Below are 24,588 nucleotides of genomic sequence, written 5' to 3' on the forward strand. Positions count from 1 at the left end.
GACAACTAAATGCAGTGTGTGATCCTGAACTGGATCCTGGATCAGGGGAAAAACTAAGTATAAAGCTTATTATATCAGTGGGACAACTGGTGAAGATGTAATATGGGCCCTGTATCAGGTAATAAATTATTTAAATAATTAACAACAGGGGGGACTTCTCTGGTGGTACAGTGGTTAAGACTCTGCACTCCCAATGCAGGGGGCCCAGTTTCAATGCCTGGTCAGGGAACTAGATCCCACACACATGCTGCTAACTAAGAGTTTGCATTCCACAACTAAGAAGCTCACATGCCTCAACTAAGGAGCCCACAGGCCACAACTGAGGAGCCCACCTGCTGCAACTAAGGACCCCGAGTGCTGCAACTAAGGAGCCCACGAGCCACAACTAAGACCTGGTGCAACCAAATAAACATGAATATATAAATATTTTTTAAAGATAATAACAACGGGAATCTGGAATAAGAGTATAAAACAGTACTTTGTTTTGTATTATTCCTGCACCTTCAAAATTATTTCCACGTTAAAAGTTGAAACCATTATAATAGAAATGATTCGTAAGAGAAGTCTGTATCATAATAAAAGCCACGAAGGCACTGCTTCCAGCCTTCCTAAATGACATCATCAACGATGTTCAACTCCACTCCTAACACTCTCAACTTTCTCAAACCACAATCTAACTTTCCTTTGGGGTCTCCTCAAACATCACTGCAGATATCTGATCTAAGACCTGGATAATGAGGTCTTCGACCATAGGTATCTCTTAATAGTATGACAAGAAAGGAAGAATCATCGTTCTGTATCTCTTTAAAACATTGCTGTTGAGAACAGCTAAGAAGGGCTATTAAGTTATGTAAGAATAAATTTTGTTTTAAAAAGCATCTTTCACCTTCCATGGCTTTTCTGGAATTGGTGGATCTTCAATTTCCACATCAACATCATTACTATGGACCCAAGTATCATAGCTGTAAAGAAAATGAAAAAAGGAAAAACAAATTAGAACCCAAATTCATTCACGGAAAAAACTTTGATCAAGAGGTTAAAATACATTTTAAAAATGCTATTAGGATCCAGTAATAACAAATTATCACATACTTTTGTCTCTAACACTCTGACAAGAAATCTCTTCTGCAGAGGTCTACAGTAACCTTCACGTCGTAAAACCCAAAGTTTAAAAGCCTCAGTCCACAGAATTTCAACATGTTGATCACTCCTCAAAGCATTTCCCTTATTTGTCCTCTAAGACAGTACTATCATCTGGCATTCCTTCTAGTCACAAGCCTCTCTCTTCAGTCTCCACTGCCAGTTTCTCCTCTCCTACCAAACCTCTTCAACACTGGAAGGCCCCAAGTTTCAGTTTTTGGAACAATCCTCTGACCTATTCATCCTCTTGATGATCATCTCATGCAGTTCTATGCCTTCAAACATATACTGATGACTTGAAATCTCATACCTGCCCTATTCTCTGAATTCTGCACTCATAAATTCAACTGCCAATTCCACATCTCTCATTACATGTCTAATAAAGCTTTCAAACCCAATATTGATACACTCAAAATTCAACATATAATGCCATCCCAACTCAAACAATATGATCTAGCCAATCATCCTCCTCTCAGGAAATGCCAATTCCACTTTTCCAGTTGTTCTGGCCAAAATACTTGCAAGATATCCTTGACTTCACTCTGAATTACATCCTATAATCAAACTATCAACAACTTCTACCACTTTCACCTTCAAAATATGTTTAGGATCTATATAACTTCCATGTTGACCCAAAGGCCCTGGGAGTCCATTTTTCACATAGCAACCAGAGCAATCCTTTAAAAAACTAAGTCCAACTGTTCAAAACCTTCCAGCTCCCACCGAACTCAGAGTTAAAAGTCAAAATCCGTACAGTGGTTTGCCAAGGCTTCATTATCTGGTCCTATGACCTCATCTCCTAGTACTCTCCCCTCACTCATGTTTTATTCGACCCACCTGGGCTTTAGTGGTACGCTTTGACTATCAGATGGTGGCCACATCATGCCCTTTACATATGCTCCTCATTACCCAGATATCCATCTAGCTCACTCCCTCCTATCTTCACATGTCTTTGCTCAATGGTTCTCTTATCAGTGAAATCCAGCTCACTGATATAAATCACTCCCCCTACTCCACAATTTTGAAATAAGCATAAAATTACCTACCAAATTAAAATTTTATCAATGCTCCTATACTGGCCAATAAATTATTATAAAGCTAAGTGATATCTAAATGAAATATAAGTATAGTAACAAGCATTGGCTTCCTTTAGCCACTTCTCAGAAGTCAGCTGAAAAGCATTTGGAACAAGTACAGCTCAACAGACCTATTAACAGCACTCTGGTAAGTTTTCTAGGAACATTTAAACATGAGTTGGAGAAAAAAAGTTCCTTTGCCAATTAATTAACTATTCCAGGTAAAGACTGCAATGGTGAGTAAAAAAAATTAAAAACCTTATATTCTTTAAGTCTTGACAAGAAAATGTTACAATAAGAAGTGAGGGCACAAACTATAGTTAAGAAAGTGAACTAACAAGGCCCCTTGAGAAGGCAGCACATGAGCCAGCCATTATAGTTTATTTGATACATAAACAAAAGGCTAGCAAACAAGCTAACATGTCTTATAACGTGTTACTATAAAATTCATCTCAATCCTATACTTTATGTAGTTTGTCATAAATTTGAGTTTCCACCGAAGTGTTTCAAAGGCAAGCTGAGTTCCTGTAATAGTTCCTATGATACTGAAAAGTTTGTTTTAATAGTGCCATGAATACCTAAAGCCTCGAAATAAGAAATGTTCTCTAGAAAGTATTTACTTAAATATTACTAATTAAAAAAAAATGTTAGTTCATGTAAAGTGGTCAATTATGGTTCAAAAAAGGTTGATAAGCAAGCTGACTTGATTTGGTTCTAATTAACTCAACTTGTATGAAAACTGTGAATATATTCTTAAAAATTTGAAGATATCTAAAGACATATTTCTTCCTCAAAAAATATATTTATAAGTAAAATAAAGTCACTCAAATAGATTAACTTCAAAACAACACATAACCAGACATTGTATGTCTCCTGATGAAGAACACACACCTATGCAAGTCTTGTTCCTTCCCTAAACTGAAATAGATTCTGATCAACTCCAGAGAATGGAGAAACATGTTCAAATACACCACAGTGATGCCATAAAAAATTCCACACTGTGGTAAACTCTGCAGGACAAACAACCTGGTTTCTTAAGTAATACACTGTAAGGCGGGGTGGGCTTCCCCACAGGGAGAACCTATAAACTGAAAAATACTTAAGAAACATATCAACTAATCACAAGATGTGTTTAAATTCTAATTCCAACAAATACCAATCTTATCAATCAATCAAATATATCATATGACAACAATGACTTGATATTTGACATTAAGGAATTCTGTTAATTTTTTTAGGTTTGACAGTGGTATTGTGCTTATTTTTCTTTAATGAGTCCTTATCTTTCAGAAATACATACTGAAATATTTATTATTGAAATATTGAAATGATATGTTTGGGATTTGCTTCCAAAAATATGGTAGGGCTAGAAGTGGATGTGGATACAGATGAAAGAAGACTGGTCTGACATGAAAAACCCACAACCGAGAGTCTCTCCACTTGAAAATAGTGAAATGAACACTTAAACAGCTCTACCATAGGTTTAAGAAGATGAAGTACATGAAAGGTTATCCTTATTCCTAAATGCCCCCTATGCAGGCATAATTTTCATTAAACAATAACCACCATTCTCACTGACGTTTGTTCTTGTTTATAATATTCTTTATGCATATTTAGATACTGAAACACTGTATGAGTTATGATATATACTTCATTTTAGACATAACATAACTTCATCCATAATAGAATGGCATAGGTATTTTAAAATAAATAAATAAAATAAAACTAACCAGTCATAAAATACCCAGAAGAAAAATTCATTTCTTAAAGGAAACAAATCTAAATTAGCAGTCTAATACCATACTGAAGGACTGTTTTGGCAAACACAGCAAACATATCAGTTTAAGATAAATAAAGCCTGTGACTTCACTGAACTCCATAACTTAATAAATAAGGAAGTCAGTAAGAGAATACTCAAAAGAAGTGAGTTCAATGACTGAAACAAATCAACAAAATTGTCGCTATTCAGAAAGCGAAACTATATATAAATAACTCTGGCTTGCACTGACAAAACTCTTTATACCAGATGTAAGGACATATCAACATTACCTGTCTGGGTAAAACCCCCAATGCACTAACACCTGCTTGTCTTTTCTCATCACAGGTCTCAACCACTCTTCTGAAAGGGAAAAAGAAAAGCTTTAGTCAATCTAACAAAACAAATGCATAAACTATTACTTAGACTTAACTTTTACCTAGAGTTTTTGGTTTGCTAGTAAGCTCCTCCCCAAAATCCTTCCTCCTAATTGAATGTTATCTGCCATACTAAGGGGAAGTTTTTCAGCTGTGTATTCAGACTTACTAGATTCTAGGCCTATTATCCACCGCTCTTGACAAAGCCAACTGTCTACTTCAGTATTTAAAATATTCTCCCCTCCCATCCACCTGCCTATTTGTCTCCAGATCCATCCAAATCAGTATCACTATATTCTTTACTGCCTCATTTCCCATACAGAACCTCTCCTCCCTTTTTCTGTGAAGCTCTGCAATTACTACACATCGTTCAAGGTGTAAGTCATGCTTCATCTCCTTGATGAAAGTTTTACCAACTATTCTTTTTCCTCCAGATCCACTTTCTCTGGTGTCCTATAGCACTTTATAGTGCTACATCAAAGGTTTTAACAGTAATACTATTTTTATTATTCTTTAATGACTTCCTATCTGTTAATATAGTCCTCCCAACAAGAGTGTAAACAATATGATCACATAATGTAGATATTTTGATTTCAAGTTTCCTTACCAAAGATAGGTGCAAATTTATATAATCACATGATTCTTGTTGATTTAATCACAGTTGAATCACATCTCCATTTCAGTACTTGGGATGATTCCTTTGGTAGTCTAAATTTAGCTTAGAAAACTTGTTTCTAGTACTAAAAGGGAAATGATGAGGTAAGCCCCTTGAACCTCACATAATAGCAAAATAGAAAAACTAAGTGAAATCAGCCAAGTAAAATTGGCTTCTCATTGCCAATTTCAACATGAAATAGCCCCACCTTCACTGGCTAAAGCCATGAAGGCCACATGCCTATGCCCTTTTTTAAGTATCCAACTGCTCACCTTACTATCTTGAAAGAAATCAGGCCCTGTTCCTTAACCTGATATCCCAAGATGGCCAAGGAAAAAGTGAAAAGGCCAGTGGGCCTTTCAGAACTCGCTCTGTATAAATAAAATATACTGAGACTCTCTAGTAAGAGCTGTCTTTTACATAGAATACAAAATCTATCTCAAAGGTTGTGCAGCTTTAGGAGGTAAAGAAAAAAGAATATCTATCCTTTCTACAGCTGACTTTTATAAAGATTGTGACATTGACTGTCTTTGAAAATTTTCCCAGTAGCAGAAATAACTAAAAGTTAGAGATGTGAATTCACACTATTCCCGGAAATGACAATAAGTTACACAGAATCAGTATAAAAAAACTCAATTTTACAAGTAAAATTTAGTCCAAACTCAGAATATATAAACAGCTCTTGCAACTAACAATAAAAAGACAAATAATCCAACAAAAAATAGGCAAAGGACCTGAATAGACATTTCTCCAAAGAAGATATACAAATGTCCAAAAAGCACATGCAAAGATACTTGGAATTCATTAACAATTAGAGAAATGCAAATCAAAATCACAAAGAGATACTGACACTCACTAGAAAGGCTAATATTAAAAACCAGGAAATAAAAAGTGTTGATGAGGATGTAGCAAAATTGGTATCTTCATACAATGCTGATGGGACTGTAAAATGGTACAACCACTTTGGGAAACAGGCTGGCAGTATCTCAAAATGTTTAACATAGAGTTGCCAGTATGACTCAGCAATTCATTGTCTAGGTATAAACATAAGAGAATTGGAAACATAAGTCCACACAATAACTTGTACATAAACATAATGTCATTATTATTATAAATAAATGTCCATCAACTTTCCATTGGCTAAACAAAAGGTAGTATATTCATACAATGGAATGTTATTTGACCATAAAAGGAAATAACACACAGGAAGTGATGTCACCAAAGTGGCAAACAGGAAGGCTCAGACTTTGTTCCACCAGAGACGACTTAACAATATGCTATCCAGAAAGCCCGGAAACCAATTAAGAAGTCGCACTACCCCAGGGAAGCTCAAAGTCGAGAACAGCTGCATTGAAACAGTAAGAAAAGTCATTTCATATCAACCACAATTACAATTCCCCCAAGCCAGCAGAGCTCAGAAGGATCACGAGGAAAAGCTCAGCTCTCAGCTTCTCCCTTGGGCTGAAGAGAAGAACGGATGTGTGTTCAACGTTCCTACTTTTCAGGGGGCTGCCAAGGGACTAATTTGTCTCACCTGACTTGGAACACTAATGGAATTGGCATATTTTGGATGTGCGGTAGTCACAGAGAAGAAAAAAGAGCTCAGAGGTTTACTGTAGCACCAGAGAAACACAGTGCCACAGATGGCTGGCTCAGCTTGCTGTGATGAGGAGAAAGCACACGGAACCCAACTTCTTCCTTGGCAGGGAAAAATTAGAGGGAATAAACATCCAGTGTTCTGGCTTTTAGGTGGGCTGCCCAAGGGACAGGTTTCTGTCTTAACTAACTCAGAGTGCTGATGGGGAACCAGCATACTCTGGAAGCCTGGGCACCCCAGAGATCAAAGAGGGTTCACTCAGTGGCTTGCTGCAGCAACAGCAAACTTGTGGTACAGCAGACAGACACTAGAGAGAGCAAGAGATTATAAGATCCTGAAAGAGGAGCCAGCAAACCTCTCTAACTGAGAAATTACATACTCAAGCCCAGAAACTGTTTGAGGGATGCCAGGATCTCAAGTTGAGCTGACTGGTGAAGGTCTTCCCCTGTACAAAGCCAGACCATAAAAACTGGGAGATGTGGCTGTTTTTTCAAACGCACAAAACAAACAAAGCAGAAGGGACTTCCATGGTGGTGCAGTGGTTAAGAATCCACCTGCCAATGCAGGGAACATGGGTTCGAGCCCTGGTCCGGGAAGATCCCACATGCCATGGAGTAGCTAAGCCCGTGTGCTACAACTATTGAGGCTGCGCTCTAGAGCCCTCGAGCCACAACTACTGAGCCCGCGTGCCACAAACACTGAAGCTCGTGCACCTACAGCCGTGCTCCGCAACAAGAGAAGCCACCACAACGAGAAGCCCATGCACTGCAACGAAGACCCAATGCAGCCAACAAACAAATATCTAAATAAACACAGCAGAAAATAACAAGACACAGAAAGAGAAAGGGAAAATGGCCCAATCCAAGGAATAAAATGAATCTCAAAAGCCAACCCTAAAAAAACAAAGATCTATGGATTACCTGACAAATTCAAAATAACCGTTTTAAAGAGCCTCAAGGTACTACAAGAGAACACAGTTAAACAACTAAACAAAATTAGGAAAACAATATATGAACAATATTAAGAACAATAACAAAGAGACTGAAACTATAAAAAAGAACCAAACAGAAATTCTGGAGTTGAAGAATATAATAACAAAACTGAAAAATTCTCTAGAGGGGTTCAACATCAGACCTGGCCAATCAGAAGAAATAAACAGCAAACTCAAACACTGGCCATTTGAAGATACAAGTATATGTATAACTTAATCACTTTTCTGTATACCTGAAACTAACACAACATTGTTAATCACCTATACTCCAATATAAAGGAAAAATTTTTAAAACCTGGCCATTTAAAACTATCAAGTCAGATGAACAAGAAAAAAGAATTGCAAACAGATAAGAAAACCGAAGGGACTTATCTGTCCATCTAAATAATTTATTTTGAACAAAATTTAGTCTGTTTTCCTCTTCTAAACAGTATGTCAATTTTTAAGAATTCTCTTCATTTATTTTCTTCTCTGAGGAACTACATATTCCTTCTGCTAAAACCAGTAATTCAACCTATGTTCTTAAACCAAGCCCTTTATCCCTACCAGGTCTCAACTCAACTATGCGCTTCAATTTACTTTTGCTCTGCCCAGAAATACACTGTAAAGCCACCACTGAAAGACAAAACCCAAACCGTCTGGTGGGTGCCATCCTCCACTTTCTCTTCTCTGCCATAAATCCTGGGAAACCAGTGATATTCCACCAACTCTACAACTTGCTCTCATTTCCAAGTTACTGAAATTTCATTCCCAAATTATTTCCTGACTGACCAAATGCCCTGTCTTAGGCTTCACTTTGATTTCTTTGTAGAAAAATTCCACTGCCTACCTCATTTGTTCAGAAATGCTTTCCTTTCCTTATTTTCCCTTGACTGTTAAGATATGGACCATCCTGGTTTGCCACCTATCTCCTTTACTCTCCTGATATATGAATTTATCCCATCCAATGATTAACGTACCCCCTCACTCAGCAATTTAATTCAGAGCTTCCCAATGGGTCCTGTTCTCTAACCAGTCTCCAAGTATCTGATATCCCAGAAATCAGCTCCCAGGAAAATTTTCCTACTACAGCCATAGTTGCAAGCTTCTCTTCACCAAAATCATCAAAATTTGTCTACCCTCTCCCTCATTCACCAAATAAAAACAAGCCTCTTTAAACCAGACACAGGTCCTCTCACCTACCCACTTATTTCCCACTATCTAAGACACACAGCCAAACTTTGCCATTTGCTTTTCCTCAAATTTCATAATTTATTGCCTCTATGCTTTTGCTTAATTTATACCCCCTTCTAGCATGCCATACTCAAAATATTACTAATATTTTAAATGTCACCTTTTATTTTAAACTTAACTAATCTTCATAAAAGGTATACTGCATTTGCAAGGGTTTTACAACATGGTTTGTAATGTGTTGTGGCTGGTATTGTTATCATCCGCACACTTATCTAAAACAGTACCTGTACGGAGCCCAACAGAGAGCTTCATCGAGAGTCAACATTTACCTGACAGCCAGTTATTCTAAGGTAAATCCTATAGTGTGAAGAATCACATTTTACATTAAAAAATAACTTCCAATGTATTAAAATTTAAATTTAAATTCTATCTCCTAATAACTCTACTACTGATAGCAATACCAAGCAAGCATTAGTATATAGTAATCGAGGCTGTACTAAACAAAGGAGAAAAACAAAACCAGCATGAATAAGGAATCATTAAGTATCTAGATGTAACAATTACAGTTCACATCTTTTGTTAAAAGGCAATTTTTTTTTCCAAAAAGTTCACAACCTACATGTTTTATACCAGCCTTATTAGTGAAAAAGAGTCAGCCAGCAACAGAAGGCTATCATAAACAGCTATTCACCACCTCCATCTAGTGGAAACCGATTGCTATTACCTAACAGGATAAAATCTGAGAAACTATCAATTAAACACTGAAGGCAGAGTGAAGTTTCACACTTTGTAAAAGCATCATAATCATAGAGCTAAAATTATGACTGTTACAAATAAAATCAAGCTTTCAGCATCAAAACTGATGATGAAATGACTTAAATGTCACAGATAAAACTATACAACTCTTAGAAGAAAAGACAGTTATAAAACTTTATGACACTGGATTAGCCAATAGTTTCTTAGGTTTGACACCAAACACACAAGCAAGCAAGCAAGCAACCAACCAACCTAACCTCTTACAACTGTTTGTAATATCTGTTGGATCTGTAGTGATGTCCCCCTTCCATTCCTGACATTATTCTTTCTCTTTTTCTCGTTTATTTGCAGCACGACTTTAACAGCCTTATTAGTTTTTTCTAAGAACCATTTCTGAGATTGCTGATCACCTTGCTATTGTATATTTTCTACTCCATAAACTTTTGCACTTATCTTTACTATTTATTTCCTTCTTCCTTTAGGTTTAACTTGCTGTTGTTTTCTAATTTATTGAGATAAATTTCTTATGGACCATTGATTTTTCAGTCTTTCTTTTTTCCTAATATATGCATTTAAAGATATAAATTTCCCTCTGGGCACAGCTTCAGCTGCATCCTACAAAATTTAATGTTCTCGCACTTTATTATTCACTTCATAATTATTCAGCTCCAAAGATATTCTATTTCTATTGTAATTTCTTCTTTGACCTAAGGATTATATGGCAATATATTTCTTAATTTTCAAGCATCAGGGATTATCTCGTAATCTTTTTGTTACTGACTTCTAGCAAAACTGCACTGGTCAGGAAAAAACACTCAGCATCAGGTAATTAGCCATTCAAATCTGATGTTATTTGGCTTCTTATATAGATGTCCTACACGGATATGCTGTGTTTACAAGAAGACTTGATCCCTATAAGAGATCTATTTCTCCATCTAAATTAATTAACCTTGTTAGTTAATTCATAGTTTGTTTCCCAACTTTCAAACCCTTGAAAGAACCGTTAGCACAAATCAGTTTCCATAGATCTAATGAACTCTGGCCAATGACAAAATCAACTTTTATGATAGCACAGTTGGAGATTCTGATCTGAACCATTATAAATTCACCAAACTAAAATATTGCTGAGGGCTTCCCTAGTGGCGCAGTGGTTAAGAATCCGCCTGCCCGGCTTTCCCTGGTGGCGCAGTGGTTGAGAGTCTGCCTGCCGATGCAGGGGACGCGGGTTCGTGTCCTGGTCCGGGAAGATCCCACATGCCGCGGAGCAGCTGGGCCTGTGAGCCATGGCCGCTAGGCCTGCGCGTCCGGAGCCTGTGCTCCGCAACGGGAGAGGCCACAAAAGTGAGAGGCCCGCATACAGAAAAAAATAAATAAATAAATAAGGAATCTGCCTGCCAATGCAGTGGACATGGGCTCAAACCCTGGTCCGGGAAGATCCCACATGCCACGGAGCAACTAAGCCCATGCATCACAACTGCTAAGCCTGTGCTCTAGAGCCCACGAGCCACAACTACTGAAGCCCACGCATCTAGAGCCTGTGCTCCGCAACAAGAGTAGCCACCGCAATGAGAAGCCCACACACCTCAACGAAGAGTAGCTCTCCCTCCCCGCAACTAGAGAAAGCCCACGTACAGCAACGAAGACCCAACACAGCCAAAAATAAATTAATTAAAAAAAAAAACGAACAACAATTCAATCCAAAGTAGGCAGCAGAAAGGAAATAAAAGATCAGAGTGGCAATCGATCAAATAGAAAAGAGCAAAGCATTAGAGAAATTCAATGAAACCAAGAGCTGGTTGCCTGAGACCAATAAAAAATAAATATTAATTAATTAATTAATTAAAAAAATATTGCTGAGGGGCCCTGTTTAGACAGTCAGTAAGCCAATCTTCCCAAGAGATGTTCTTCTGTCTTGCAATTTCTCTTAATTTTCAGAACACAAGAGATATGGCAAACATAAACATAGTTAACATATAATGTATAAGGCTTGCCTAGACTTAACACCCAGATAATGATTACCAACAAAGAAATAAGTCTAATGATCAGAAAACTGGACATCACAGAATTAGTTTGCTAAGCCTAACTCAGCAAAAAAATAAAAAACTACAAATTTAAATCATCTATGATATTTATTTAATATTTGAAAGTCTCTTATTTTTTTAAAGCTGGTTATATTATTTAAACCTCTGCTAATATAATTTAAAATCTAGTAAAGTATCAGTTTATCAGTTCATAACCAAAAACTAACTTACCATCCTCTTGTGAGGAAGGATATGGATAAATGTGGTGGGAAGCTTTTGACTTCTCATCAGTAAATGTCCCCTGGAAAGCAAATGAAGAAGTAATGTAAAAATAAAACATATGGCAAACAAACTATGAGACGTCTTGCCAGATGCAAACTGCCTAAGAATTATAAAGGCATTATTCTACTTTTTATATTTTTTTGAGAGCAGTATTTTAAAACTATAATATTTTCATTATTTTAGTCAAGGAAAGAGATGGTGATTAACAAGAAAAAACAAAAATAAATTATCCATAGACACAGTTTACATCGTTGAATAGGAAAATAATATAAATACCTCTTTGCTAATTTTCTTTGTTGCTTTTTTTTTAAAGACTTTTTTTGATGTGGACCTTTTTTTTAAATCTTTATTGAATTTTTTACAATATTGCTTCTGTTTTTTGTTTTGGTTTTTTGGCCGCGAGGCATGTGGGATCTTAGCTCCTGGAACCAGTCATGGAACCCATACCCCCTGCACAGAAGGCAAGGTCTCAACCACTGGACCGCCAGGGAAGTCCCCAGCTAATTCTCTTTGTATCTCTCTCTCTTTCTCTGGCTAACCTTATCAGTAATTTGAATACCTCCAACTAATTCTGAAACTTCCTCCAAAGTCATCACAAATTATCAATATTACTTGAAGTAAATCAATGCAAGTTTATAGCCATGAGACATAACCTAGGGCTACATACATACAGGATGGACATTTGACTTCACTCTAGCATGTATGTGTCCATTGTTTTAAGTCAATGTTAGAATGCTAAAGTCAAGTTCTAGCTAGGCCACAGCTATAATACTACATACAGTCTAGAACATGACTTGGAAGTCATTCAGACACAAAAGTGCTCATTCTAGAGACCAGAAGAATGATGAGAAGTCTTAAAATCAGGTGTAAGTAGCACATTAACATATTACCTAATTTTTGTTTTTGACAATGAATATTTACTAAATACGACAATTAGAAAAACATAATAATGTTATTTTCAGCTGCAGGAAAACTCTAAGCTTCTTATATTTAGGGCTATCTAAAGATTAAGAAAATAAATAAATAAATAAAGATGAAGTAGCTACCGAATAAGGAAAGGAATTTTTAATCACTAGAAGTGTTTGAGCACACTTTTAACAGTCAGAGGAGAGGCTGAAAAGGGAATGTCAACATCTAATGTGCGAGGCAACAGTCAGAAGAGCACACTGTTGAGGACTTTGGCCTCTGGAGTCCATCAGAGAGGCCTGGGTTTGCACCTTAGCTCCACCATATACTACTTAACATGACATGGGCAAGTATCTAGTTTTTTTGTGCTTCAGTGTCTTCTGTAAAATAGACTGGTAACAATAAAACCTATTTCACAAGAATTTTGTTAGGACTAAGTTAATAGACACAATGAGCTAACAACAGTGACAGGCACACTGTAAGTGCTCAATCAATGGAGTTATTAATGCATTTTAAATGCTTGAGCAAACACCTGATCATCAGTATTCAATAATGGTATTATTATTAGCTTTTAGGATCTCTTCCCTAACATTCTATGAAACTGGGAAGATCTTTATATCTCACTGGAGGTTATCCCTAGAAAGTAATCACTAAGTCAGATTTCTTAAGAAATATGACAGCAATAAATGTTCAGTATAAATTGTAGGAAAATACATAAACTTTTCCCAGGATGATTTGGTAGCAATAACAGTATATAATTTCAGCTTGAAATCAACAATCAGCTGGTTAACCTGTTCCACGTATGCCCTCTAACATTCCACCTGTAATTAAGCTATACTTGACAGTCACTCCAATAAAGAGATAGTCTAAAAGAGAAAAGGTTAAGTGATTTGTTCAAAGTCATATGCTAGTAAAAAAAAAAAAAAAAAGAAGTAGACTTCAGACTGCTTGAACTGAAGGCACAATCCTATTACCCTTCTCTTTGGTACAGATGTTATACGTAGGAAAAAGACTGTACTCAAGCTCCAATTTTAAGAAGTACTGGGTTGGCCAAAAAGTTCGTTCGGGTTTTTCCATACCATCTTACCAAAAACCCGAATGAACTTATTGGCCAACCCAATATTAGAAATATTTGCTTTGAGAACTTGGAAGATATTTTACTAAATGCTAAAACATAATTCAACCAGCAATTTCTCTTGCAGCAGAAAAAAGACAGATATTTCATGAGGCTTCTCAACTAATTCTAAGAATTGGTAAAACTGTCATTCAAATGATATTTCAAAGAATTATCTTCTGAGTATCCTCAGCTACTTTACCATGACAAAAGTTTGCTTACAGTTTAACCACATACGTAGTCACAGACCTACACATGCATAAATATGCAAGGTCTTCGCCTAAAATGAAGTTAGAGAAAGGAGGTGAAGATGACAGGATATAGCACTGGTACATGTAAACCAAGACAAGGTAAGCTTATGGGGAAAACAGAATTTTCCAGTCAGTTTTTCAAAGCTACAAATATAAATACAATACATATAATGGGGGGAGGCAGGTTTACTTGAGGTAATATTTGATCTCCTCCTACCAACAACTGTGTCACCAGCTCTCACTCTGTTTGACTTTATGGTGATGCACAGTATGCTGGTCTCTTTAACTCTACATAAACATATTTCATAGTAAGACTATGATGAATCCATACCAATGACTTTATTAAATGCTACTCTAGGATACATACATGTATCAAATCATCACACTCTACACCTTAAATTTACACAGTGTTATATGTCAATTATATCTCAATAATGGTAGCGGGAAAATGCTATTCTAGGCTAAGAACTGGAGGTGAGTGGAGAGAGAAGAAAACTTGGTACTATAAGAACAAAAAGAGAGAAAACTTTCACTTAATGCATATATGTACAGATATCAAAAGGTATTATAGCTGAGATTCACAAGAATTTTATACTACACAATGCTTCTGAAGTGATCGTGTATATTACCTGATGTCGTTTGATTATATCTTTCAATTTATTAGCCAACTTCAGATCAATGTCTGGAATGAGGTAGATGTTGGGTCTGGTCAGACAATTGCTCTGAGGATAAAAGAACAGATTTTGAAATTCTTTTGGTTTTGAAATAATGTCACATTATTTATGCATTTACCCTAATGGCAAAAGTTGGCACTCAAAGCCATACTGCTTAAAATAGGAAGACGTACTTTGGTAGAGAATGTACAAGTCTTATTTCAATATAAAACCTAGGTGTTCAGCAGGCCACTTAATGCCATTCCCAGATCCCTTCTCTGCAGCTAGGTACACCTGCACAAAACACTGCTGAGACTCGTGACCTAGAGAAATTCATTATCTTTTTCATTAAGGTACCATCCTGATAAATTAATCCTCGTAGTCTTACTTATCTTAACAGTCTAAGGTAAGTAAGAACTTACCTTAACAGTCTAAGTCTAATGTAGCATTTTCACCTAACCTAGGAGGTGGAGGTTGGGGGAGAATACGTGGGGAGGGATGCCCATTTTGGCTCATCATCTAAGTTACTTAAAATATCACAACTGTGGATTATAGCTCTTTCCCCCCATTTCTAATCTTATAAATAGCAATGATTAAAACATGCATATTAACTCCCCAAACTATCACCAAAAATCAACCAAAAAACAAAAACCACTCAGTTATTTCTCCAAGTTAATAGTCTGTGAGACAAGTTTCAGGCATTAAGTTAATGATAATACCTAGCAGAATTGCCAGCTGCCTCTCCCCAGGAAGGTTATTCAGTGATCACTAAAAATTACCTATCAATAAAAACACTAAGAAAGAAAAGAAGAAAATTAAGTGTTCTCTTCTCCACGTTATAATCTAGTTGGGGAAATAAGATTTATATTTATGGTACAACCATGAAACAAATCCAAAACAAAACAAAGAAAATGACTGTATACACAAGGGACTAGTAGAATGAGAGAATACTTATATTAAATATGAAAGATTCAAATAATGGATTAGATGAAATTAATAAAGAAAAATATCATAGATTATTTTACCAAAAGTTTAAGAAAAAATATTCTATAAATGACAAGCTTTAGTCATTCTTTGTAGCTCTAATCCCCAAAAACCCGTAAAAATAATAGATTTCAGAAAACTTTTCTTCCTTTGATCTTTTGGCAATCTAATAAAGCCAATCTTAGAAATGAAAGTATACTAAAAGAAAAAAATTTTAATAATCTAACTTTGAGTTACCTGCACCAATGTTTTTTCAATGTTCATAAACATTTCAACATTACGATCCATTCGGGATGGATTCTGTAGATCAAACCTCCGCCTGTAAGAGAAGAAAATCATCAGGTAATTTGTCTCCCACCTTAAACAAAAGTGAAAACTTGGTTTTAGTATCCAATGCAAATGAGTTGGAAAGATCTGGAAATTAAAATAGCACTCTACAAAATGTATGATAGGGCTTCTCTGGTGGCGCAGTGGTTGAGAGTCCACCTGCCAATGCAGGGGACACGGGTTTGTGCCCCGTTCCGGGAGGATCCTGCGTGCCGCGGAGCGGCTGGGCCCGTGAGCCATGGCCACTGAGCCTGCGCGTCCGGAGTCTGTGCCCCGCGGCGGGAGATGCCGCAGCGGTGAGAGGCCCGCATACCGTTAAAAAAAAAAAAAAAAAAAAAGTATGATATTCTCAGCAGTATAAGAAATCACAGTGTCAACACCTTCATAAAACATTAAATTTTATGACATTAAGATCTACTCCAGTCAAAATGATCTACCAATTCCAAGAAGTATCCCCTGTTTTCCTTAAACCTAAGATATTTTACATCATACAGTAATCCACAGATCCAAAGACAGTGAACTACTATACCACTCTTCAAGTATATGGAAAGTCTATCTACTTTACATATGCTTAAAAGTCATCTGTTCAAATTCAACAATGCCTGTAATTCTCTTAGAGCCTACTATTGTCCCAAATGTGGTAAAATTCGTCTATTTACCTTTATTTGAAACCCTTCCCCAATGTCTCTTTATCTAAGTACCCAAGCATAACATGGGGGTGTTGTCTTTGCCTATTCTTAGTCATTTCCATAGGGTTAAATCTTTACAAATCTGAATGCTCCTTTCCTCATTATTTTTTATTCAACATTTACTTTGCTTTTGTTCTATTTTAATTCCAGGGAGAGGAGTATAGCTTAGTGAATGAGTGTTGGCTGTGAAGTCAAACTGCTATGGGTTCTAATCCTGATCCCATCTTTATGTAGTCTTGAGTGATTTACTGATACAAGGATCAATTTCTTCATGAATACAATGGGCCCTAAGGGTTTTTGTGAAGGTTACATGAAGTATACATGTTAAGAACTTAGCAGAGTGCTTATGCTTAATCTATTAGCAAGTGATCAATAAATGTTCATCATGGTTATAATTTTTTTTTAAATCATTACTAGCATGCACTAACTAGGATTAAGCAGTTTGAGTCCAGAGCTCATGCTCTTAATCCTCAGGTCATCCTGTTTTATCCTGCAGATGCTCCCCACACCTCCAACATTTCTAACTCTGCAGCCTTTCTAGAATGTCACCACCCACTCAAGGGCTTGATACTATCACTTCCAGAATCAATCCTCCAGTCTCTTCCTCTATGAAGCTATTGCTGTCTTCCTTCATGTTACTAATACATCATGTGCGCCTGCTGTTACAGCCCCAGTCATTTTGCTGGTAAGACATTGCATTAGATGCCTTGAGGACAAGGACCAGGTTTTCTGACCTATACAGCCCTGTGGATAATGGAATGTGTGGCTTTATTCTGACCAAGGTCTAATATTTATTTATTATGACTTTTTCATTACTGTGCTAAGACTGAAACATTTCCTAAAGTAATGCCAATTAAGAAATTAAGCAAAGTGTCCACTAAAGCACAGATACAGGTAATTCAGAATAGAACTAGTTAGATTTTAAAATAACATTTATAGATAAGCGCGACCTCCATCCCAGATAACTATCTTCTTTTTTTTTTTTGTGATACGCGGGCCTCTCACTGTTGTGGCCTCTCCAGTTGCGGAGCACAGGCTCCGGATGGGAAGCCCAATAACTGTATCTTGATTTATCCTTGATACACAGAACTTTTCCTTAAATCTCACCTCCCCCCCCCTTTTTTTTTTATGTTTTTGAGTATCCTTCTTCCCTAACCTCTTTTGAGGAAGGGGTAGGTCAGAAATTCCAAGCAATCTGCATTAACTGGCAAGACAAAAGATTAGCAATCAACTGACCAGGACAACGCTATTACAGCTGACAGCCTTCCATTGGTTCTTTCAGCACAATAAAAGTAGAGACATTTAAGTGTCTCCCCTTTCTAAAGAAGGGGTCGCTCTTTCATGGGCTTCTGATAATACAGGACTAGATCCAAGAATGCATCACTTACAGAACTGCTTACTTAAAGAGTTTACTTATTATTCACAGAGAAACTGCTTCCTTAACAAATGATTCAGATACTGGAGCTGAAGAGAATGATCTCTATTAGAAATCTGAGAAATAGTTTGAAAGCAACCATTAAACAAATTAAAATAGGGCTGCGCGGATTTGTCTGCAAAAGGAGATTAAAAACTAAATGAATCTGTTAACAGAGAAAGAATCAAGAATTCATTCTGCCTTTCCAATTGCTAAAGAGTAAAGTTTCTCTTTAGAAAAGTATTCCAGCTAATAAATAAAGAAGGAATGAGAGAAAAACAGTCTCTAACAAGGAATAATCTGAATAACAGTAAGGATCTATACCTTCACATTAGAATATCTACATTCTAATCTTTTTCAAAATTAGAATACTGCCACCTGGTAAGTTTTACAACTTTAAAGATAAGATGACTCTAGGCATTGAACATCAACTGTCCATTACAAAAAGAGAAACAACCAGACATTATATGCCTCCAGATGGAGAAACACAACACTGCCTATGAAGTATTGTTGCTAAAAAAAAAATGAAACTGAATCAGACCACACCTCCAGATCTAATTATCATTTTACTAGAAATTAAGAAGACTATGGTAAATGATCTTCTTGGGGATGTATCAGCAAAATCTAGGACATAATACAATTCTACAAGACAACCTGTTTTTGTAAAAAATAATAATTATTTTTGAGGAAAACAAAGAGTGAGAAGGAAAATCAGAAATTTTTAAACAGAGATTTAAGAGTCATATGAACCAACTGCAACATATGAATCTTGTTTGGATACTGATTCAAACAAAATATAAAAAATGTTCATGAGATAATCAGGGAAATGAACACAGTAGATATTTAATAACATTGAAAACTTATTGATAATTTTCTTGGTTATGATAATGGTACTGTTATTATGCTTTTATAAAATCTAATTTTAGAAATAAATACACAGAGAAGGATGAAATTCTATAAAGCTGAAGATGCATGATTAGACATGGCAGCTCATTATATTATTCTCTCTTCTTTTATGTATAGTTTATATTTTCCATAATAATAAACTGAAATGGTTTCCCAAACAATGATTTGATAACATGACACATTGAAGTTTTCCTCAATCTGCAGTATGCTAGGTAAGCAAAAGTACATATATGAATATTAAGAAAACTTGAAATAAAGAAATCAGGTAAATACAGTATAACCTTTAGTTGAAAGATTTTATTTGACTTATTCTGAAATTACCAAGGGTATTCAAATAAAGTTTACTTTTTATAATACAGAAAGATGCTCAAACCTGCCCAAAAGGGAAATGCAAATTAAACTAAAACTGTAAAACCTTTTTTTTGACTCTATCACAGACTGCCAAGATCAAAAGGTGAGGTAATACAAATAAATACAACTATTGGCCAGGGAAGAAGTACACTCTCAATACATTTTGGTAGGACAATAAATTAGTACAATTCTGTTTGAAGATGATTTGGCAATCGTATTATGTTTCTTGTTATTTCAACTTGAGTTGAAATAACAAGAAATAATACAATTATGATTCCACCTGACAATTTCAGAATGAAGCTAGCACTGGGCAGGCCTCATAGGAGGGCTCTAGAAAAGGGGGGAAAAAAATTGAAAGAGATATTATTACTCTAAGACCTATATAGAGAGACTACATATGAACACATTTTCTTTCTTTCTGACTTAAAACTTTGGGCCATCTAGGCTGTAAATATAAGCTCTCCATTGAGGGTTTATTAATTAATTAATAAGTCTTTTGCTTTATTTTCCTCTGGTAATCTGCTGGGCAATGTCTTGCAGCAGCCTTTCAATCTAAGACAATACCTACTGTCTGTCAAAAAGGCCTTATTAGCTGTATTGCTCTAAATTCGATACCTCTTGCTAATAGAGTTAGAGATGTTCTCTCCTCATCCTCAGACATGCATAAAAAAGTCTGAATAAAACTAATCAATAGTCCGCCTGCCGATGCAGGGGACACGGGTTCGTGCCCCGGTCTGGGAGGATCCCACATGCCGCGGAGCAGCTGGGCCCGTGACCCATGGCCGCTGAGCCTGCACGTCCGGAGCGTGTGCTCCACAGCGGGAGAGGCCACAGCAGTGAGAGGCCCACGTACCGCAAAAAAAAAAAAAAAAAAACTAATCAATAATGAATCCTAGCGAATGAGTTTAACACCTGGGAAAGCGGTGTAAAGGGCCTCAGAAGCAAACTTCTAAAAGGCAAAACAAAAATGCACTGAGCTGGGGGCAAGGCAAATAGCAACAGTACAGCAAACAGTTGTATGGGAGGTGACCAAAGTTAGCCTCGAATGTAAGGGGCTTTGTTTAATGAGGTTAAGCTATAAAAGTCTGAAGACCATCACCAGCAAGAGGTCCAGTATGCAGTATCCCAAAAGAATGGCACACAGCCTAGATATAAGACACTGGAAATAAGTAGTCCCATATGGGAAGAAGAGGGAGGTCTACTATACAAAAGTAGACTAAAAAATTATATCCCACTAGTTATGTGACTTTGAGGATAAGGAAATTGGTTTGAACCCTTGCGCGGAGTGCACACACGCGTTCTCTCTCCCTCCCTCTCTCTCTCTCTCTCTATATATATATATGTGTGTGTGTGTAAATATATATATATATTTTTAATTAAAAAGCTAGATGACTAACAGAAAACAGTGTTTTAAACTATGCTATCAAAATGGATAATTCTTCACAAGTTAAAAGATCTAAACCACATTTTCATTTAAATGACAACCTAACTAACCAGCATTTCTCAACGTGTGGTCTTAGGATCATCTACAGTGCTTGTTGAAAATGCAGATTCTGTTTTCATGCCAAGCTCAGTAGATGACACTCTATGTTCATAAAGCCCAGTAATTTATATTTTTAACAAGGACTCCAAGTGATGCCTAAAAGTTGAAAGCCACTGCCACAGACTTTCTGTGGTAAAAACTGAAACAAAGGGCTTCCCTGGTGGCACAGTGGTTGAGAGTCTGCCTGTCAATGCAGGGGACACGGGTTCGTGCCCCGGTCCAGGAAGATCCCACATGCCGCGGAGCGGCTAGGCCCGTGAGCCATGGCCGCTGGGCCTGCGCGTCCGGAGCCTGTGCTCCGCAACTGGAGAGGCCACAACAGTGAGAGGCCCGCGTACCGCAAAAAAAAAAAAAAAAAAAAAAAAAAAAAAAAAAAATTTAATCTGAAGGAGACTTTGAAGAAGGAAATAAAAGTTGAACAATCAAGTCTTAAGGTAGAAAGTAAAGTATTATCATTCTAACTTAAACAAAAAGGTCTGACCTTGTCTGTAAGGAATAAATGTCAGTAGCAAATAATGTCGCAGGGAAAAATAAAAGGTTACTTCTCATATTAAGACAAATCCTAGGGACTTCCCTGGTGGTCCAGTGGGTAAGACTTCATGCTCCCAATGCAGGGGGCTTGGGTTCGATCCCTGGTCAGGTAACTAGATCCCACACGCATGCCGCAACTATGAAGGCCACGTGCTGCAACTAAGAAGTCCGCAGGTCACAACTAAAGATCCCACATACCACAACAAAGATCCCACATGCCACAACTAAGACCCAGCGCAGCCAAAATAAATAAATAAATATTTTTTTTTAAAAAGACTAATCCTAAACTTTATGTTCATTGAACCTAGTTTACCACTGCCAAGCAAAACTAATAAAATACAAAATATTTTCATTCAATAATCTCTTTGAAAGGCATTAACTATGATTACAGCATATAGCAACCTGTTTAGAACTGTAAGAAAATAAACAAGGTCCTAATCACTCTACAAGAGGGCACTGACATTTACTTTTCTGTTACTGGGTTGAACCTGGTTGCATTTAATCTCTCCTTCAGGAAATGTTTTTGGATTTCCACAGTATGTCAAAACCATCCTTCTTGGTGTCCCTCAGTTATATATAACTACACTTGAAAAACTACAAATAAGAGCTTCCCTGGCGGCGCAGTAGTTAAGAATCCACCTGCCAATGCAGTGGACACGGGCTCGAGCCCTGATTTGGGAAGATCCCACATGCCACAGAGCAACTAAGCCGGTGCGCCACGACTACTGAGCCTGCACTCTAGAGCCTGTGAGCCACAACTACTGAAGCCTGCGCGCCTGAAGCCCGTGCTCTGCAACAAGAGAAGCCACCCAAATGAGAAGCCTGCACACCGCAACGAAGAGTAGCCCCCACTCACCTCAACTAGAGAAAAGCGTGCGGGCAACAACGAAGACCTGACACAGCCAAAAATAAATAAATAAATAAAATAAATTTATTAAAAAAGAAAAGAAAAAACACTACAAATAAGTCGTTCCTTTTTTTGTTTGTTTGTTTGTTTTTGTTTTTTTGCGGTACACGGGCCTCTCACTGTTGTGGCCTCTCCCGTTGCAGAGCACAGGCTCCGGACGCGCAGGCTCAGCGGCCACGGCTCACGGGCCCCGGACCGCGGCACGAACCCATGTCCCCTGCATTAGCAGGCGGACTCTCAACCACTGTGCCACCAGGGAAGCCTTTTTTTTTTTTTTTAACACTATTTAGAAACATCCAGAAAGATCAAACTCAAACACACTAATTCTGGAATCTTTTTTTTTAATAAATTTATTTATTTTATTTACTTTTGGCTGCATTGGGTCTTTGTTCCTGCACCAGGGCTTTCTCTCATCACGGCGAGAGGGGGCTGACTCTTCGTTGCAGTACACGGACTTCTCACTACAGTGGCTTCTCTTGTTGCAGCGTACGGGCTCTAGGCGTGCAGGCTTCAGTAGCTGTGGCATGTGGGCTCAGTACTTGTGGCTCGCGGGCTCTAGAGCGCAGGCTCAGTAGTTGCAGCACATGGGTTTGGTTGCTCCACGGCATGTGGGACCTTCCCAGGCCAGGGCTTGAACCTGTGTCCCCTGCACTGGCACTGTGCCACCAGGGGAGTCCCTCTAATTCTGGACTCTTAATCTGTACAGTCTATTCACAAATATACCAATAATTACCAGGTGTTCCCACTCAACCTCATATACATGACACTCCATCCTGACATCACTGGAACCTAAAAGGAAGCAGGAAGTAAGAAAGAAAGCAGAAACAAAAAGAAACAACAGGAAAAGAGAATGGCCATAATGAGGAAACCAACAAACTTTGGAGCTACACTGTGAGGTTCGACTGGAGAACAAAGGTTCAGAACAGTATGTTGGGCGTGGGGCAAGTCAGAAGCAGTATCAAGATGATAGCCCACTGTTCAGATGTCCAAATGGGTGGGCAGTTACTAAAACATGCACTGTTGGAACATAAGTGATCCACTCACTGCAAGTGTGTAAGTCATAGGAGATGGGGGAAGGTGTGTACTGCAATTGGTTTATAATTATACTGGAAAGAGGATAATTCTGGTACAATCTGAGAAGAAAACTTTTACTCCTCATTCCTCTTAAAGTCTTTAACTCTATCCTTTACTTCTTTTTTGGCCCCATTTTTAATTTAAAGACGATTTATTTTACATATTCTTCTAAACCATCTTAAATCTTTTCAGATAAAAATATTTCACTGTACTGGCACACAGAGCGAGTTACACAATGACTTAGGAAAAGACATTTCACTTTGACACTCTGTCCTCAAGAGTCCAGGTCGGACTTGGAAGAGATACAAGCTGAACAAGAAAACCAGTAAAGAGTTCCAAGTGGGAAACAAGAGAGAGGGTACAAACCATATATGAGTACCCAGACATGCTGTCAATCCTAGATCAGAGAATACTCTGGCAAGAGCTGCAACAGCAGAGTTGAAAACAGAACTGAAAAACAGAAGGCTACCCTCTGATAACAACAAACTCTCATGCTCGTTTAATCAATAAAACAATATATAATGTGTCTTTCAGCACATTATAATACACATTTATGTATTTCACAGTGAGCCTACCTTCCAATTTGCTAATAATGCACATCCATCTATTATCTACATACAACCATATATGAAAAATAACTTGCATAATAACTGCAACATTTGTTTGATATTTTTCTTGGATGTAGGCAAAAAGTAAATTAGGGCTCTAGATAAAAGACAACATACTTTGGATAAGAGACAACATACTTTGGATAAAAGACAACATACTTTGGATATTAATCATAACGTGCTTATAGAATTCTCTAACACCATACAAAGGAGGAACAGGTTTAACATTGAAAAACTTCAATATCACAGCAAAACATGCAAATAAATACAAAAACTTACCATCCCTGTTCATTTTTATATTTGTAAGCAGCCCCAAGAATGTGACACAAGGTGCCTCCAGCTTTGAAATCCATGAAACATTTTGCCTAAAAAATGATACAAGTTACACATGAGAAAAATCAAAGTTCTGACAAAATTACTCATGTCTGAATTCTAAGCTTAATAAACTCAAAGTTATAAACAACTTCTAATTTTTTTTTTTTTTTTTTTTTTGCGGTATGCGGACC

General features: G+C 37.2%; 1 protein-coding gene across 4 annotated transcripts in view; it reads right to left on the bottom strand.

Annotated features, from left to right (window-relative positions):
* The window catches only part of SMARCC1 (SWI/SNF related BAF chromatin remodeling complex subunit C1), a 181,464-nt gene that overhangs the window by 126,922 nt on the left and 29,954 nt on the right, over positions 1-24,588 (bottom strand). For 3 of the 4 annotated variants that reach the window (XM_073811103.1, XM_073811102.1, XM_073811104.1), the window contains exons 3-7: positions 15,970-16,051; positions 14,725-14,817; positions 11,774-11,843; positions 4,266-4,335; positions 887-962 (exon numbers count right to left, since the gene is read on the bottom strand). In XM_073811103.1, coding sequence (XP_073667204.1) covers positions 887-962; positions 4,266-4,335; positions 11,774-11,843; positions 14,725-14,817; positions 15,970-16,051 — 391 coding nt within the window. Of the gene's footprint in view, positions 1-886; positions 963-4,265; positions 4,336-11,773; positions 11,844-14,724; positions 14,818-15,969; positions 16,052-24,361; positions 24,448-24,588 lie in introns of all 4 variants that reach the window. The other variant, XM_019946825.2, reaches the window with a different exon arrangement.

This window comes from Tursiops truncatus, chromosome 10 (genome assembly GCF_011762595.2).
Source record: "Tursiops truncatus isolate mTurTru1 chromosome 10, mTurTru1.mat.Y, whole genome shotgun sequence".
NCBI lineage: Eukaryota > Metazoa > Chordata > Mammalia > Artiodactyla > Delphinidae > Tursiops > Tursiops truncatus.